Source organism: Martes martes (assembly GCF_963455335.1).
Source record: "Martes martes genome assembly, chromosome: 18".
Lineage (NCBI taxonomy): Eukaryota > Metazoa > Chordata > Mammalia > Carnivora > Mustelidae > Martes > Martes martes.
The window spans coordinates 11,282,771-11,300,248 of NC_137906.1; the positions used below are offsets into that span (position 1 = coordinate 11,282,771).

At 57.8% G+C, this 17,478-nt stretch overlaps 1 protein-coding gene across 1 annotated transcript; it reads left to right on the forward strand.

The window, feature by feature from the left end:
* Nucleotides 1–723: 723 nt before the first annotated feature.
* Nucleotides 724–8,511, forward strand: ZNF853 (zinc finger protein 853; the record flags this gene model as incomplete). The annotated part of the gene is made up of 4 exons (XM_080830424.1): nt 724–885; nt 1,109–1,283; nt 2,044–2,166; nt 4,920–8,511. 4 exons carry the CDS (start codon nt 724–726, stop codon nt 7,157–7,159), a joined length of 2,700 nt encoding a protein of 899 aa, XP_080686550.1. The 3' UTR covers nt 7,160–8,511.
* Nucleotides 8,512–17,478: the final 8,967 nt, after the last annotated feature.

Sequence of the window (17,478 nt, forward strand, 5' to 3'; positions counted from 1 at the left end):
CTTTTTCAAGAGAATTGGAGTGTCCCGATTTTAATGTGAACTCTCCAGGTTCGGGTAGTGCAGCAAAGTGGGATATCAAGATGGTCAGGTAAGGCCTCCCTGCTGAGGAAACCCCTGACTCAGGCAGGGGTCAGCTTGGCCTGTCGCTGGAGGCCTCAGCACAGCGCTACTGGGCTGGCGACCTGGGGAGGGCTGAGGTTGGGGTGGTGGAGGGACGCCTGACCCGTGGGGCTTGTGCACAGAGACAGTGAGCCGGGCTTACCCTTCAGTTAAAGAGGGTGGCTCCCACCGCCCCATCTGGTCCTTTGGGGTCCCAGCCCACTGTCCAAGGACGCTCAAACTCTGCCCGGGGTCCCCCCCGCCTCCGCCCACCAGCCCTGCCTTCACCGTCCCAGGCTCCAGGAGGAGGGGTTCAAGGGGCCGAGGGGGCGGCCTCTTTGGGGTCCAATGGCGGGGGACGAATTGGGGCCTCCCCATTAAGTGAGTGTCCTCTAATGGAGTGCTAATGAACCCCAACCTGGCCCCGGGCCAGGGGCGCCCCGAGGCTGCACCGGGCCCCCCGGGGGGTGGGGGTGGCAGGGCCGGGCCGGGAGCCCTGTGGGTGAGCGGCCGGGCCGGGAAGGGTTAAGCCCACCGAGCTCGCGGCGGCCTAGAGCGGCGGCGGCGGCGGCGGCGGCGCGGGGGCCGGGGCGCGGGGCGCGCGGGTGGCGGGCGGGGGACAGGATGCGGATGCCGGGGGGACTTCCTGTGCCGGCCCCGCCGCCCCCGCCCCCGGCCCGGCCCGCTGCCCGCTGCCCGCCGCCCGCCGGACGCACGCTCGGGCGGGCGGGCGAGCCAACGGGACCCCGGCGCGGGCCGCCCCCCGCCCGCCGGCTCCGGGCACCTGTGGCCGCCGGCGGACCCCGGCCGGACCCGGGCTGACCCCCGGCTGGGCCGAGACTGGTGTCGCCCGGCACCCCCCGCGGCCCTCGCTCGGGACCCGCGCCCGGCCGGCCCCCGGCCCCCTCCCCGCCCCTCTCCTCCGGGAGCCGACACCAACTTCAGCTCGCCAACTCCGCTCGGCCCCCATCTGGGCCCAGGGCGACCTCCACCGCCCTGACCGCGACAGGCCCGCCGCAGTGTCCAGAAAGGCCCCCGGTGGCCCAGCGCCTCCCCGGCTCTTTCTGGATGGAGGCGCCTCAGGAGGGAGCTGGCTGACGCTCCGGCCCGCACTCTCCAGCCGCTGCTGACCACACCTCCCCGGGAGCGGAGGCCGCTGCGAGGAGCCGGAGATGCTGCACCAGGTGGGCCCGGCGGAGGGGGCTGGGGAGGTCGGGGGGCGGGGGGACTGCTCTCTGGAGGGCTTCTGGACTGGATTCTGAAAAGGGGAGCTGGAGTTAGGAGCGGAGGCAGGACTGGATGTGGGGACATCTCCGCAGGGGCCAGGGTGGAGGCAGGAGAGGGCTGGGGAACCTTCCAGGCTTCAGGAGCCGGTGGGCCAGGGCTGCTTCCATGAGCTGTCGTGCTCTGAAACCTGCCCTCCCAGGGAGCTGCGGTGGCACCTGGAACCTGTGGCCCGCTGGTGGCCTTGGAAGGCTGGGGTGAACCCCCACAGTGGTTTGGGGGGCAAGAAACCAGGGAAGGGAACACACTTGTCAGTGCTTTGAAGGGGGCGGTGGAACGGGAGATGTTTCTCTTTTTCTGCAAACTTCCTCAGATGTCCCTGGTGGGATTCCGGGGCTCCCCAGTGAAGGCTGGTTCCCACAGTCAGATCTCAGCGAGGAGCAGGTGCACCAGCAGCCCCTCAGCCTGGGGCTGAGCGTGGGCCCTGCGAAGTCCGGAGAGGAAGGAACTGCCTCTGCCCCGGGAAATGAATGAATGGGCCCTGGGAGCTGAGCCTCCAAGCCACCCTGCTCCTCCCTTCCCCAGCTGTGGGTTGCACTGTCCTCCTTTCCAGGCTGGGTGGAGATGCCGGCTCTGGGGTTCGAGGAGGAGGAGGGCTCTCTGGCAGTCAGTGTCCCTGGGCTGGGGACTCACCTGAACAGCTTCCTTCCTTCCTCTCAGCACAGCTGGCTCCCCGGGGTCTTGGTCTGAACGCCAGGATGGAGCTGGGGGCAGTGACCGAGACCTTCGTGCTGGAGCTTCGGTGTCTCGAAGATGGGGGCCCGGGGCCTGGCACCCTCTCAGGTAAGGGGTTGGAGAGGGGCGTGGCTCTGACTTAAGCGGGGAGATAGCCCTCAGGCCCCCTGGAGGATCTTTTGCCAGAGCCCCAGGGGCTGCGGTGGGGGGCGGGGGCAGCCTGCTGTCTGCAAGGGCGCTCAGCTGGTGGTTTCCGGGTGGGGAGGGCTGGCTGTAGCCGCTCACGCCCTGCCCGCTGCCTGGAACAACACTGGCAGGTTCACCTCAGGATTTTCAGAGGCGGCTCTGTCAGTCTGTGGTTTTGTTGGTGACAGGCTCCTGACAGTGCAGACATTTCACAGTCCATGCCCTGGACCCCGGATGTGTGCTGGCTGGGAGCTGCTGCTGTGTCCCCAGTGGTCAGGTAGTCTCCACTGTCCTCCCACCTGTCTTGGGCTCCAGACTCATGTTCTCAGATTGAATTCAGGGGCTCTCTCCCACTGCACCCCGTACCCCAGGCATTGGCCCCCTGGCTTCTCTTTTTCCTGGGGCCTTCTCTGACCTTGTCTGCTTTTCCTGACCTTTGCTTCCATCCATCATTCTCCCTTTTTGCCCAGAGGCAAATGTGGCCCTGTAGAACCTCCCAAGATGCCTTTTCCCCCTGGGACCCACTCTGGTCCAATTTCCCTCTCTGTCCTTTGAGGGCACTGAGTGAGGTCCAGGCCAGGGTTGAAGAGCATGGAAAGAACCAAAGCAATTGGAGGGGTTGGGTGGGGATGTGTGGATGAAATGAGGGGTCTTTCAGCTCAAATATTTAACCGACAGCAGTCTTGCAAGGGTATGGTATGCGCCTCAGATGACAATAATATGCTTACCAAAACATCATTGTTAAAAATGCTGATGTGACTGCAAGAAGCCAGGACCGGCCACACGGCCAAGTGCTGTGCTAGAAATGTGAGGACTGACACAGAGGCACAACGTGTCCCTGCTGCTCCCAGAGGTGGCCGGAGTGGCTCAGACCTGCTGGGGAGTGGTGGTGGGGGGGGTAGATGGACAGGATTGCGTGGCTGTCTTTGTCACCACGCGCCTACTCCTGGCTGGTGTGCGTATGTGAAAACTACTTGTCAGTTAGCCTAAGCAAACGTTATGAGGAATAGTTTCCTAAAAGGCAATTACTTGCATGGAGATATCCCTTGGTTTTATTCTGTCAGTATACTCCTGGAAGAGTGGCCAGAAAGCAAAATGTTATAAATTGCACCCCTGCTTTCCGTTACAAAAATGAAAATATGAGGCAGTAGGAAAATGATTGTTGAAGGCAGATTTGGGAATGGAGCAGGCCTCTTTAGATTTTCTGGTAACACAGTACGAATGCTCAAAACGGGAAACGACATGTGGTTATTGGGCAGTGACATGTGACAACAGAGTGACACATAGGTGGCAGGAGTTACTGTACACCTGCCCAGCGCTGGGCCACATCTGTCACCCCTCGAGTCCTCACTGTGTCTCTCAGAAGGGTCACTGTCCTTTTGCAGACAGGGACACTCGGGTTTCCCAGAGGTTACGTGACTGGCCGGTCACTGTGCTGACGTAGGACTCTGGGGTTAGTCCTTTCCATTCCAGACTGACAGTCTCAAACATGTCCCATCTCTAGGCTCCTTCAAACAGGGCTAGCTGTGTCCTTGGCATTTCAGAACTGTTCGTCAGTTTGTGAACGAATTTCCTAACTCACAGGCAGAGGGATTTGTCAGGCACATGCCAGGTTCTAGAGGCTAGGCCCTTCCTGCCTCATGCACGGAGCTGGAAGTGTGGGTATCCTGAGGCTGTTACCGACGGGCGGTGGGGAGGGGGGCTCTGGGGCTGTAGGAGGCTGACAGCCACTAACTGGTAGAGTTAGGGCCTGACCTGAGGACTTCCCACCGGAATCCTCGTGCTCTCTCTGACACTTCGGGGACTTCTAGAAACCACCTGTGGTAATACTTCCAAGTAGCTTTAGAGAGATTCTTTATTATTGGGGCGCCTGGGTAGCTCAGTTGTTAAGCATCTGCCTTCCGCTCAGGTCATGATCCCAGGGTCCTGGGATCGAATCCCGCATCAGGCTCTCTGCTTAGTAGGGAGCCTACTTCTCCCTCTGCCTTCTGCTCCCCTGGTCGTGCTTGCCCCCTCTCTCTCTCTCTCTGTGTCAAATAAATAAATAAAACCTTTTTAAAAAGGACAGAGATTCTTTATTATTTACTTATTATTTATAAGTATAAATTTATTAGTATTTATAAGTATTATTTATATTATTTATTTTATTATTTACTTATTATTATTCTTTATTCTTTATTCTTTATTAGAAGGCAAGTTTGCTTATTTAAGGCGTGACCCTAAGTGAGGTTAGAGTTCAGCATGGGCTTGTGGCTTAGCTGTCAGGGTGACTTGTTTGCTGATTCCCACTGGATGGTAATTAAGCCCAAGAGACTTCTCCGGGAGTGGTATTGGGGAGCCCCAGATGCCCAGGCTCTTGTCACTGCCAGGATCTAAGCATGGAGGCTGTATGGAGCAAGGCCCAGAGGAGAGGTCGCAGAGCCAGGATCCAGAGTGATGCGACCCGCAGATCTTCGGGCACATTTCTAAGCCAGCCCCATGCCTCTGGGCATTTCAGTTTCCGCCCCGGTACCATGGCCAATTGACCTGGTCCCTTTGGGCCCCTGCTGAGAGCTCGACAGTGTGTCCTAGAGTGGCAGTGCGTGGGGCAGGGTTAGCGGGGAGGCCGTGGGGGTCTGACCCCGAGAGCTGCCTGTGGGTCCTTCTCTCCCGGCTTCCTTCCGTTTCCACTGCAGGTGGCAGCGGTGGGGTTGAGAGTCAAGAGGAGGAACAGGCTCAGGAGAAGAACGGCAGCCCCCCACGGCCAACAGGCTCAGCCCCGATGGGGGCCAGGGGACTCGCCGAGGAAGCACAGCCCGGACAGCAGGACCTGCAGCGACAACAGCCAGAGCGGCTGCAAGAGCAGCTACCGCAAAGCCCGCCGTCAGCACTGCAGCTGGACCTGCAGCAGCAGCAAGCTGGGCGAGGCCGGCTGCCCCAACAGAACAAGGACCCGCCCGGAACACCCCAACCTGTGCCCCCTGGCCAGCTGAGACCACAGCTGGGGCTGATGCAACAGCAGGAACGAGCACAGGAGCAGCAAGAGCAGGAGCAACAACAGAAACGGTTACAGCAGCAGGAACAGTTACAGCAGCAGCAGCAGCAGCAGCACCTGCAGCAGGAGCAGTTACAGCCGCAGCAGCAGCACCTGCAGCAGGAACAGTTACAGCCGCAGCAGCAGCACCTGCAGCAGGAACAGTTACAGCCGCAGCAGCAGCAGCACCTGCAGCAGGAACAGTTACAGCCGTCGCAGCAGCACCTGCAGCAGGAGCAGTTACAGCCGTCGCAGCAGCACCTGCAGCAGGAACAGTTACAGCCGCCTCAGCAGCACCTGCAGCAGGAGCAGTTACAGCAGCAGCAGCAGCACCTGCAGCAGGAGCAGTTACAGCCGCAGCAGCAGCACCTGCAGCAGGAGCAGTTACAGCCGCCGCAGCAGCACCTGCAGCAGGAACAGTTACAGCAGCAGCAGCAGCACCTGCAGCAGGAGCAGTTACAGCCGCCGCAGCAGCACCTGCAGCAGGAGCAGTTACAGCCGCAGCAGCAGCACCTGCAGCAGGAACAGTTACAGATGCAGCAGCAGCACCTGCAGCAGGAACAGTTACAGCCGCAGCAGCAGCACCTGCAGCAGGAACAGTTACAGATGCAGCAGCAGCACCTGCAGCAGGAACAGTTACAGCCGCAGCAGCAGCACCTGCAGCAGGAGCAGTTACAGATGCAGCACCTGCACCAGCAGCAGCAGGAACTATTACAGCAGCAGCAGCAGGAGCAGTTACAGATGCAGCACCTGCAGCAGCAGCAACAGTTAGAGCAACAGCAGCAGCTGCAGCAGCAACAGCAGTTGCAGCAGCAAGAACAGTTGCAAGAGCAGCCGCCGCCCCGGCCCCTGGAGCCAGAGGAGGAGGAAGAGGTGGAGCTGGAGCTCCTGCCGGTGGACCTGGGGACAGAGCAGGAACTGGAGCAGCAGCGGCAGGAGCTAGAGCGGCAGCAGGAGCTGGAGAGACAACAGGAGCAGCGGCAGCTGCAGCTCAAACTGCAGGAGCAGCTGCAGCAGCTGGAGCAGCAGCTGGAGCAGCAGCAGCAGCAGCTGGAGCAGCAGCAGCTGGAGGGGCAGCAGGAGGTGCAGCTGGAGCTGACCCCGGTGGAGCTGGGAGCCCCGCCGCAGGAGGTGCAGCTGGAGCTGACCCCCGTGCAGCCGGAGCTGCAGCTGGAGCTGGTGCCTGCCGCAGGGGGAGGCGGGCCCGCGGCCCCGGGGGCTCCAGCCGCGGTGGTGGTGGCCCCGCCGGGCTATGTGGTGCTGCAGGAGCTCATGGTGCTGCCGGCCGTGGCGGCGCCCGCCGTGGTGGCCATCCCGGGTCCCGCGGGCAGCGCGGCGCTGACTCCGGCCCGGCAGCGGCGGCGGCGGCGTGCGCGGGACCGGCCGACCATCTGCGGGGAATGCGGCAAGGGCTTCAGCCGCAGCACGGACCTGGTGCGCCACCAGGCCACGCACACGGGCGAGCGGCCGCACCGCTGCGGCGAGTGCGGCAAGGGCTTCTCGCAGCACTCCAACCTGGTGACGCACCAGCGCATCCACACTGGCGAGAAGCCCTACGCGTGCTCCTACTGCGCCAAGCGCTTCAGCGAGAGCTCGGCGCTCGTGCAGCACCAGCGCACGCACACGGGCGAGCGGCCCTACGCCTGCGGCGACTGCGGCAAGCGCTTCAGCGTCTCGTCCAACCTCCTGCGCCACCGGCGCACACACTCGGGCGAGCGGCCCTACGTGTGCGAGGACTGCGGCGAGCGCTTCCGCCACAAGGTGCAGATCCGGCGCCACGAGCGCCAGCTGCACGGCGCCGGCCGCTCGCGAGGCCTGGGCCTGCTGCGCAGCACGCGCGCCGCCACGGGCGGACCCCAGCGCTCCGAGCAGGCGGCGGGGGCTGCGGACAAGGCGCCGTGACCGTGACCGGCAGGGACGGTTGGCCGGGGGCACGGGCTGGGGCCTGAAAGGGCGTGGGCTCCTCACGCCGGCCCTGATCGGTGGCCACGGCTGGGCTCTCGGCTCTCTCCCTGCTCAGAGGAGGGGAGGCCACGAGTACACACACACGGCCCCTGGGAAATGCTCCACACGCCACAAGGGGAGAGCTGCTGGGGCCGAGTGGCACCGGTGTCGCACATCGGGATGAATGGCACGCTGCACAAATTTGTGACTGGGTACCGATCCTCGATCTTCGAAAAGTCTGCCAGAGCCCTTCCCCCGGAAAACCGGACTTCGTGGAGGGGAGAGCCACTGGAGAAAACTGCCAGTGACACGTGTGACCACTGGCGACCTTAGACATGCCTCGGACACTAACCAGGGAATCAAATGTATGTGGTAAAACGCACACGGATAGGATTTGATCCTGGTGAAAATTTCTTCAAGGGAAAAAAAAAATGGGGAGAAAAGGAAATTTATCTGCACTTTGTAGAAAACCAATCAAGGCATTAAATTGTCCTCAAAGGCATTTGCCTTGAAAGTACTTTCTAGAATGAGAATGCATCAGGGTGGATATCATCCTGATTGAAATGTTGGTGTTCATAAGCACAGGGTCAGAGTGTCCGCTGGGTCAATGCACAAATGCCAGGAAGCCCTTCCCTGGTGGAAGCTAACCCTTCCCTCCTGGGGAACCCAGGGTTTCAGCGAGTGTGGGAGGCAGGCTCTCGCCCTCTTTGCTGCCAAGGTCCCACGCCCACAGTGGCGTGTCCAGTGTTCTCTTGAGCAGGAGCCTGCAGTTGAAACAGAGGGCATTCCGAGAATGCTCTCCAAGGTCCAGCGGAGTGCTCCCCTTGGGGAAAAAGCTCTAAGATCCCCCCCCCCAACTCCCTGTGACCCTCCAGCTCTCAGCTTCTCTGTTGCTTATCCGGGGACTAAGCCTATGGGGTTGGGGCCTTGAGATGCGGGAGTGGGGTTCACCTGGGCCAGGCTATGCAGGGCACTGGCCTGAGCAGATCCTGCCTGGTCACTGGTGGGGTCAGTGGGGGAAACGGGGGGACAAAGGTTGGAGGCAACATAAATGCTCTTTACAACGTTTACAAAATTGTCTGGAGGTCTGTATGAGCATCGGCAAGATTAATGCCTGAGGGAAGGCAGGACGGTGGAGGAGGCTGCCCGCCCCTTCTGCCCCCAAGTGCTCCCTGCTCTTAACTTCCCATGTGTGGCTGCTTCCATCCTGCCCCTCTCTTTGCTCCCTGCTTCTCCTTTACTAACACAGCCTGCTACATTTTACAAATGTGTTGGTTAAGTGAGAAACAAAAATTGAAAAATAAATTTAAATGAGGAAATGCGTTGTCTTGTCTCTGTGTTTTCACGGCCGGGTTTTGTGTCCTGCCACTGGTTTCATTTCTACAGAAGAGTTTCCTGGCTGCCCTAGAGCAAAGGGACTTCATATTCAGTCCCACGCTCAGTGCTCCTCACCCCAGACTCTGCCGGTCTAGGATGTTGATTCTCTGTCCACATCTTGGGTGGATCTTTCTGCATCCCTGCTCCTACCAGCCTCCCCTGGCCCTTTCCTTGAGTAACATTCCGTAGTCTGCGTCCGGGGAACCCAGGACAGGGGCCCACGTCCAGGTGGGTAGGCCAAGCCTGTCGGTAGGTGAAGGCCCTGTGCTGGGTGGGGTTTGTCCCAGGTGCAAAGCAGGCAGCCCCCCGGCATTGACAGGCATTGCTGCAGAGCTCACAGCCCAGTGGGAGAGAGACACACACGTAAATGGTCATACAGTGGGACGGGGGCGGGGTGGGGGACAGAGCACCTGACTCCGACATGGGGGAACCAAGGGGCCTCAAAGGAGAAGTCTTAGCTGGACCATAAGGTGTTTGGAAGGTGAGGACAGGTGGGACTAGAGGGGAAGGCGATTCAGACAGAATTCACAGGGTACAATGGAGGCGAGCCGGAGAGGGCCTGATGTGATTCAGAACGGTGAGAGTTTCCTGATGGCTGGGCCGTGGGTGTAACAGGAGACAGGTGGTGAAATGAAAGGGAGAGATAGGGGCTAGATTTTGTGGAACCCGTTGGCCCCAGACTCCCAGATTCCCCCTGTTTACTGTCCTGACTTTGCCCCAGACCTTCTCAGCATCGCTGTCACCTTTATTAGGCTTCTCCATTCCAACAGGCATCTAAGACTAGGCAGGCCTGCCCTCTGTGCCCGCCCCCAGTCCCCAATAACCCTGATTCTGGAAGCCCAGCCAAGTGTGGTCCCATGAGTCAAGCTCTGTCTCCCACCCACCTGCCCCTGATCCCTGCCCTCATCACCCAATTCCCCCAACCTTGTTTTTGTCGCCTAACCACAAACCAGCTCGGTCCGCAGTCCTGGCTACTCTCCACTTCCATTCCTATCAGCAGTCTGGGCAGCAGAGACAGGAATAGGTACCCTCCTCCATGCCCAAGAGGGGTGGGAGCCACAGCACCTGAGCTGTCTCTCACTCCTGTACTTTTGCCTTGAACAAATGTCCTGGCAGAACCTTGGCGCAATCCATGGGGCGGCTTGGTCCAGAAGATGCGCTGCCCACCCACCTGCCCCCGGCCAGAGTGCCTAGGGCCCATGTCCGCACTCCCCACCCCAGCGTCCCTGCATCCTGAGCCCCACTCTGTGCAGCTCGTCCCCATTTACAGCTCCCCGGGCCAGTGCATCCCAGACTTGGATTCCTTTGTCAGGAGTAGGGGGATCCTGGTTGCAGAGACATCTGACAAGCCGGGCCCCAGGGCTGTGTAGCAGGGAGCTGGGGTCCTCATCTCCCTTGGCCCTGGGAAGGGCTCCCCGTCCACCTGCTAGTTGTAGTTCCACCATGTCCAGGGTTTCTTTGACTTGAGTCAATGGCCGCCACGTTCACGTCACCTGTGCGCTGGCTCGTTGTGGGGGACCCTGCTTTTCAGTGTTTAGATCACTCCTCTAATTTATGTTAGTTAGGCCTGGCTAAATCATGTGTGTTGGGAGACATGAGCACTAAGAAATGACATTTTGGGTTTTTTTTTTTAAGATTTTATTTATTTATTTGACAGAGAGAAGGAGGGAGCGCACAAGCTGGGAGAGCAGCAGGCAGAGAGAGAGAGAGAAGCAGGCTCCCCATGGAGCTGGGAGCCCGATGCGGGGCTCGATCCCAGGACCCTGGGATCATGACCAGAGCCGAAGGCAGCCACTTAACCAATGGAGCCACCCAGGTACCCCCAGAAAAGAAGTTTCTTAATGGTTGGGAATTTTGTAAAAGGGTTCCAGACTCAAGGCTGGCTCATCAAGTGAAAAGTTACACTGTGAATTTTTTTTTAAAAAAAGCTCACAAAATTACCAAGAGTGCCGTCAGTCTTAATTTTTCATATAATGATCGTATCTACAAGGGTTTGCAAAAGATAAGGATCATGTTGTTTTTGTGAGGGGGTCAGGAAAGGGCTCTAGGGCTTATGTACTTTAGGGACTAGCGCTAGACAGAGGGACCTGGTGTGAAATCCTTCCTGCCCCTCGGTGATGTGTTTGTCACCATAATGACAGGAGAGCAGGGTGTCATGTTGCTTTCTTAGCGATTAGGTAAATATCTCTTTGGGCTGGCCCTTGGGCTGTATTTGTGTCATATCAGGAGCTGGCTGGCTAAGCCCTGGATTCTCTAAAATGGAAAATCCCCAGGGAAGGAGATAAAATCAAATCTATAAAACAGAAAGGAGCTGGACTCCCATTATTGGTCTTTGCTTTCTTTCAGTCAGCTTGGTATCTTTTAGGAAACACCCATGTCTCTCCAGGGAGGACTTGGGGATTGGAATTCCGGCCACCAGTTACTATGTGACAATTTTCCTTGACTGCAAAATGGGAGCAAGAGTGTCCATAGTTCTGGGTTATTGTGCGTCAAACACAATAGGCGAAATAGTACAGGCAAAGGGGCAAATGGGCCCAGCACACATTAGGCCCTTTGAATATATTCATTGCTTCTAAAGCAAGAAAGAGTCAAACACAAATTCCTTCCTCTGGTTGGATTTTCCGAGATAAGGCGTCCTACTATTCCAATGTTAAAAAATGTAGACATTGTAGAAATGAATCATGAATCATGAATCCATGAATCCATGAATCATGAATCAGATGGTAGAAGGGCATAGTTATGCCCGTAGGAGCCTCCCCTGCAGGTAGGATCTGGTAGGGTCCCCAGCCTCCACCCAGGCCTCTCTCTAGGACCTGAGGACTCATCAGTCTCCCAGACTTGGGTGCTACAAAAATCTAAAGCTCGGGGAGACCACACAGAGCTCTTAATTCCTGGCCAAGCCTGCATCTCTTGATTCCTCCCTTCAGTGGCTGGCAGCACCATCTACCTGGGGACACGGAGACCCAAGCCCAGGAGTCCCTCTAGATGTCTCCTGCTTTATCTAATGCCCTCTGCTTCTGCTAACGATGGTTGTGCAACAGTGACTAAAAACAGCAGATGCTTTATTATTTCTCATGTCTCTGCAGTCGCCTGGGCTCAGCCGGGAGGTTCTTCTGCTCCGTGTGATGTCATCTGATGGGTCGGTGGGGCTGATATGTGGGTTCATCATGAGGCTGGTAGTTGATACTGGTGGTCATCTGGGAGCTCAGTGGGGCTGTCCCCCCCGGAGCAGCTCCACATAATCTCTCCATGTGACGTGCGTATCTCTCAGTAGAGTCTGGGTCCCAAGAGACCTGGGATTTGTAAGGTTTCTTATGATCTAGCCTTTGAAGTAGTGGAGTGTCACTTATGCCAAAAGCTAATTATAAAACGAAATCACCATCCCAGCCCAGATTGAGGGGTCATAGGATCGAGCCCCACATCAGGCTCTGAGCTGGGCATGGAGCCTGCTTGGGATTTTCTCTCACCCTCTGCCCCTTCCCCCCCAAAAAAGATAGAAGGCAGCTGTAAAAATAAATGCAGTGGAAACAAAACACTGTGGTTAAAATATGGTGAGACCCAGTTGTCTGGTGGAAGCTCTGAATTCAAGGCTTGCCCTGTCTTTGTCTAAAGGGTGATGAGCAAATATGGGAGAGGTGTTGGAGACCAGCAGCAGCCCCGCAGAGAGACCTTCTCCTAGACAGTATCAGAGGATGCAGAGGAGAAGCGACAGGAAGACAGGAAAGGCAACAAGGTAACAACTGGGTGTTACTGACAATCCTTCCCGGTAACCCCTTAAACCATCTCTGTCCCACATGACCCGTAGGAGAAAATCTGAATTCCTTACCTAAGAATAAAAGGCTTTTCAGGTTCTCTCTGAGTCCCCCTCCTCCCCCATCTTTTAGGCTCCTTCCTACCACATTCTGCCAGGCCCTACAATCTCTGGTCATAAGATTGACTTACCCTCCCAATTTACTCTCAACTTATTCATCTGTTTTAGGAATAAGTAAAGAAACAATGGCGCAATAAATAAATATATAAACACAAATCAAATTTGAACAAGTCCATTTAATCTGAGCCCTGGTGATTTCTGCCTCTTGCCCCAGCAGCCTGGCTTATGGGGTTGCTGAGAGGCTCAGTCAGGACAGGGGAGGGAGGTGGGAGAGTGGGTGAGGGGAGGTTGTCCATGCCCTTGGGCAGCTGCTGGAGCAGCCCGGGACCACCCCCATTGAGACACCTCTTACCTGAGGACAGTAACACCTTAGTTTGTATCAACTGTTGCTTCACGGGGCTTTCCTGGTGCTCATTGCTGAACTGAATCTCAACAGATTTCCCAAATCCACCTGGAGAACTAATTTAAAAATACCTTTTAAAAAAAGGATGTAAGAAATCAAATGGTATCCCCAAAGCATAGACTTTTGCATTAATACACATTCTGTGTCCCTGTTATAGATCTGTAACAGTTTGGGGGCCTGTAAAGATGTAGTCGTGAAATGGAGTTTCCCAGAGGAGTCTTCTGCCTAGTTTCTGCTTGGCCTTCCAGAGGAATGATGCCACCGCCTTCAGGGACTGGCCCCTGGTCTGGGCAGAGCTCACTCCCACTCAGCTCTTAGGAGTTGCTCAACTTTCTCCTCCTGCAGGAAGCCCTCCTGGGCTCTTCCTGGGATCTCATGCCAGGGATCGGCAAGGAGCCCAGCACAGAGGGGTGCTGACCAAAGTTCCCACCCAGCCCCACGTTCCCAGCATGGGGGGATGAGAGAAGTGCAACCACTCAAAAGAACCAGAGCCAGATGGTAGTTAAAGCAGCAAAAACAGGTTTTATTCAGGACCTAATGCAATGGGGAAAGAGACCTCAGAAGAGAATTTGGATTCAGCAAGGACAAGAGAAGATTCACAGGCATCTTTTCACAAGGAGGAAGGTAGGGGGAAGTTGGTGGATGGACATTTACTAAGATGGGAGAAACATCAGGGGTAGGGGGAGATTCTAGTTAAACAGGATTCTTGCTGACGGCAAGCCAGGGCGATCAGACCTCACAGTGGCCGAGGGGTGGGGGGGGGGGGTGGCGAGGTGGAGGGAATCGGGCCGAGAACCACGACCAGATATGGAGGGTGATCAGATACCAAGGGTGGGAATTCTGGCTAAACCAACTTGACAGGATTTTTGTTAAAAGTGGGTGATGCAGACAGACACAGAAGCTGGAAGTCAGGGCCCAACTGAGGTGAGGCCCAGGCTAAAAGTCCGGTTAGGGAAATGGTCTTTGTCACAACATGGCCCCTCCCACCCCCGCCCCCCATCTGTCTACAGGCTAGGCCCCACCCCTGTCATTGCAGGGGCCTGGATTCAACCCTCTGCCCCTGTTGAGGGGACACCTGTATCATCTCTGCCTGCTCCCCCTTTCTGCTCTCCACCTGCCCTGCACAGCCTTGGTGGGAGGCTGGGATGGCCTCGTATGGCAGACTGGGCAGGCATGGCTTCTGGGGTTGGGGGGCCGAGGTGGGGAGGGGCTCCCTCTGGAAGGACGATGGGCAGAGTCCTTCACAGTGTCAAAGATTGGAGAACCAGGGAGTGTTCCCAGAGTGATCAGGTTCCCCCTGGAAAGTAGAAATTCCCATATCTACTTGAGTCAGCTTGGTATCTTTTAGGAAATAGTAATGTCCCTCCAGGGTGGACTTGGGGATTGGAATTCCGGCCACCAGTTACTATGTGACCCTGTCACCTTGTGGCGTGGACTAGATATTTGTGTCCCCCCTCCAACTCACCCCTTTCCTATGTTAAAACCTAATGCCCAGTGTGATGGCATTAGGAGGGGGGCCCTTTGGGACGCCACTAGGTCATGGGTTGGAGCCCTCTCTGACAGCATTGATGCCCTTATAAAAGGGACCCCAGAGAGTTCCCTTGAGCCTTCCACTGAATAAGGACCCAGCTTTTGGCCCTCTTTCGGGCTTGGCTGAAATGCCACCTGGCCCATGGCTCACAGGTCCCACCTCCTTGTTGGGACCCGTGCTCCTCTGTCCCTGGAGGCTCTATGTCCCTTACTGCTGCCCCCCCCCCACCCCCCCAGACCCGTCCAGGTAGCACAGTGCAGGAGGAGCTCAAGCCAAGGCTAACTGCTGGGTCTGGGAGAAGTCGCCGCTTCCCCTCTGCCCAGCCGTCCTCCACCAGGCAGTGCGCTCCAGGGCGAAAGCTGCCGACTGGAAACGTCCAGTCTGGGTCTCTGTTGTTCCTCTTGCTTCCTGCTCTCTCAGCGTGCACAGGTCTATGCAGGCCTACACAGGCCTTACCCCGGGACATACTGCTGGCCACCACTCCGCTCTCTCCCTCCGGCTCAGAAGCAAAAATGGCACCAAACCCCTCTCGGTTCCAATCACCCCTAATATGGAATCCCAATGCCTTGTCTGCATCTGTAATTGTTATCTGAGGGCTCGCTGTCACTGTCTGCAGTTCTGAGATCCCCGAGGTAAATTCAGATGGCCCAAAGCAGCATCTCTGGGTGGGTAGGGCCAGCGCCCTAGTGGAATCGGGGCTCCAGCTGGCTCGTGCTGGTCCCCGCTCCTGCTGATCTCTCTCCCCACTCCCCCCTGGCACCTCCCGTCGGCTTTCATGGCGCAATATGCAGCCCTGAGCCAGGGACCCAAGTGAAGGCTTGGACCCAAGTGTCTCCTTGCCCTCCCCACCACCTAGACAGCAGGGACTGAGCTCTTCAGAGAACCCCTGGCACGAGCACAGGCCCTGCGCTCAGCAGGGGTGCAGCTGTGCGAGGGAAGGCGGGCCATCAAAAGGAAAAGCAGGGATAAGGCTGCTGCCTCAGAAGGAGTGGGGGTACCACTGAGGACCCAAGAATTTGCAGGAAGGCCAATGGCTGGGGCTTGGCCGGGACTGTGAGACTCAGGAAACCCAAGCAGTGGAGCTACCCGGAGCTGTGGGAACACTGCTGCGTGATGGAGGAAAGGAGAGGGAGGTGGGGAGTCAAGGCTGGAACCTGGGTCTCTGGCTCTCCAGGGCCCCTGGGAAGCGAGGTCCACCTGGCAGGAGCCCCTCTGGCAATGATCAGGTTCCATGCCTATAGGTGTTGGGCAGCCAGCGCCAATCCTGCCAGCTCTGGGCTTCGACGACTGGGAGGGTCAGGGCCCGGTGACTTGGGAACATGAGAGTCCCAGGCATGACCCAACCGTCTGGGACAGGCTAGCGCTGCTTTGTGCAGGCACAAAGATGACCTGAGGCCGGGGGGGGGGGGGCTCATCTGCAGGGGCTTGGCTAGTGCGAGGTGGATGGTAAGTCCCACACCCGAAGCACCCAATCCGGACCCAGTGGAGAGCTGACCCAGAAGGAACCAGGCCAGGTGAGGTCGTTAAGAGTGGGAATTGATTTAACTATAAAATAAACAAAGATATGAAGGCTCCTATCAAGCGGCTTGATTCCCACAGAACAGCGGGCGGTCTAGCCGAGCACGCCTTGCTTCTGAAGTCACAGGTGTGGGGCAGGGGAGGAGGTTATCTTACAGGAGTGTCCCAAGCCTAACTCTGACCTTGGACATGCCAACTGGGCGGCAGACTCTGGGGCCTTTGTGCAGTGCACCACGTGGGTGTCCTGGACAAGCTTTGGGGGACTTTGCCTGTCACAGGGCCGGAGGGAGTAGAGGCTCACGGAGGGGACAAAATAGAGAGGACTGGGGGTGGCAGTCTCCCTGCTCAGCCTCTGGGGGACAGAGCGGGATGGAGGCAGAGCCTACTGAGTGGCGAGAGTCTGGGGGGCTCCGTGCCTTTGAAAACCTCCCCAGAGAAGGGAGGGGAAGAAATCAAGTCTCGGTTTAGGGGACAGGCCAGGAAGAGTTCTGAGGAGATGCAGGATCCCTGCCTGATGAGGGGCTGGTTCTGTCGAGCCCCCGCCCCGCCTCCGGTATGTTCCCTACCCGGCTTTGGGCGCTGGACTGTGACCACAGCCCCAGGGCCCCTTGCCCTGCCACAGTCCAAGCGGGTTCGGCCAATGGGCTGCCAGGAAAGGTGGGGAGGACAGGGCTGGGGTATTCTCACCCCTCGCCAGGGTCACAGCTCCCACTGGGGGGACCCCGTCTGCACTTCCGCTCTCCCCAGGCTGGACGACGTCCTTCCTTGCCACCCCCCCCATTTCAGGGCCCGGTGCCAGTCTCTGGGGCCTCTGTCCGTGTTGTTCCCCTTTACTTGGCCACCACTGCTCCCGTTAGCTGTCCTTCACTCACACCCTCTCGTCGGGACTACCTGGGGATGGAGGGTGGGGCAGGGTCTATGGGGGTCTAGAGTTCAAAGGCCCAGAGAGGAGGTGCCCTGTGGAAGTGCGCGCACAGAGAGCGGCAAACCCCAGCCTCAACTGCAGGGGGTGCTAGTCGCCTCTCAGGGCCCCCTAACAGGTGCCCTGGAAACCATGGCCTTGGTGTGGGCAGAACTTCCGTTTTTTTTCCATCTTTTTACGGGAGACCCTCAATTTTTTCTAAAGATTTTATGTACTTATTTGACAGACAGAGATCACAAGCAGGCAGAGAGGCAGGCAGAGAGAGTGGGGGGAAGCAGGCTCCCCACTGAGCAGAGAGCCTGATGCGGGGCTCGATTCCATGACCCTGGGATCATGACTGGAGACCCTCAATTTTTAAGTGTTATCCATTTTAAAACATTTTTAAAATACCAGAAGCCAAAGACAATCACTGTGAAGAGTTAGCCTCAGCCGGAGGGTGGGCTGCTGGTGCTCTGGGCTGGAGAAGGCGAGGCTTGGGGGAGGGAACAGGGGGATAGTGGCTGCTGCACCCTTCTGCAGGACACGGGTTTGAGTCCTGTGTGGAGGCCTGAGAAGATCAGGGGCTGAGGTTTGGGGAGGGGAGAAGCTGTTATTTCAGGCAGGTCTGAACCTGGCCTGAGCCGGGACAGGTCGCTGCTGTCCTGAAGGTCTAAGG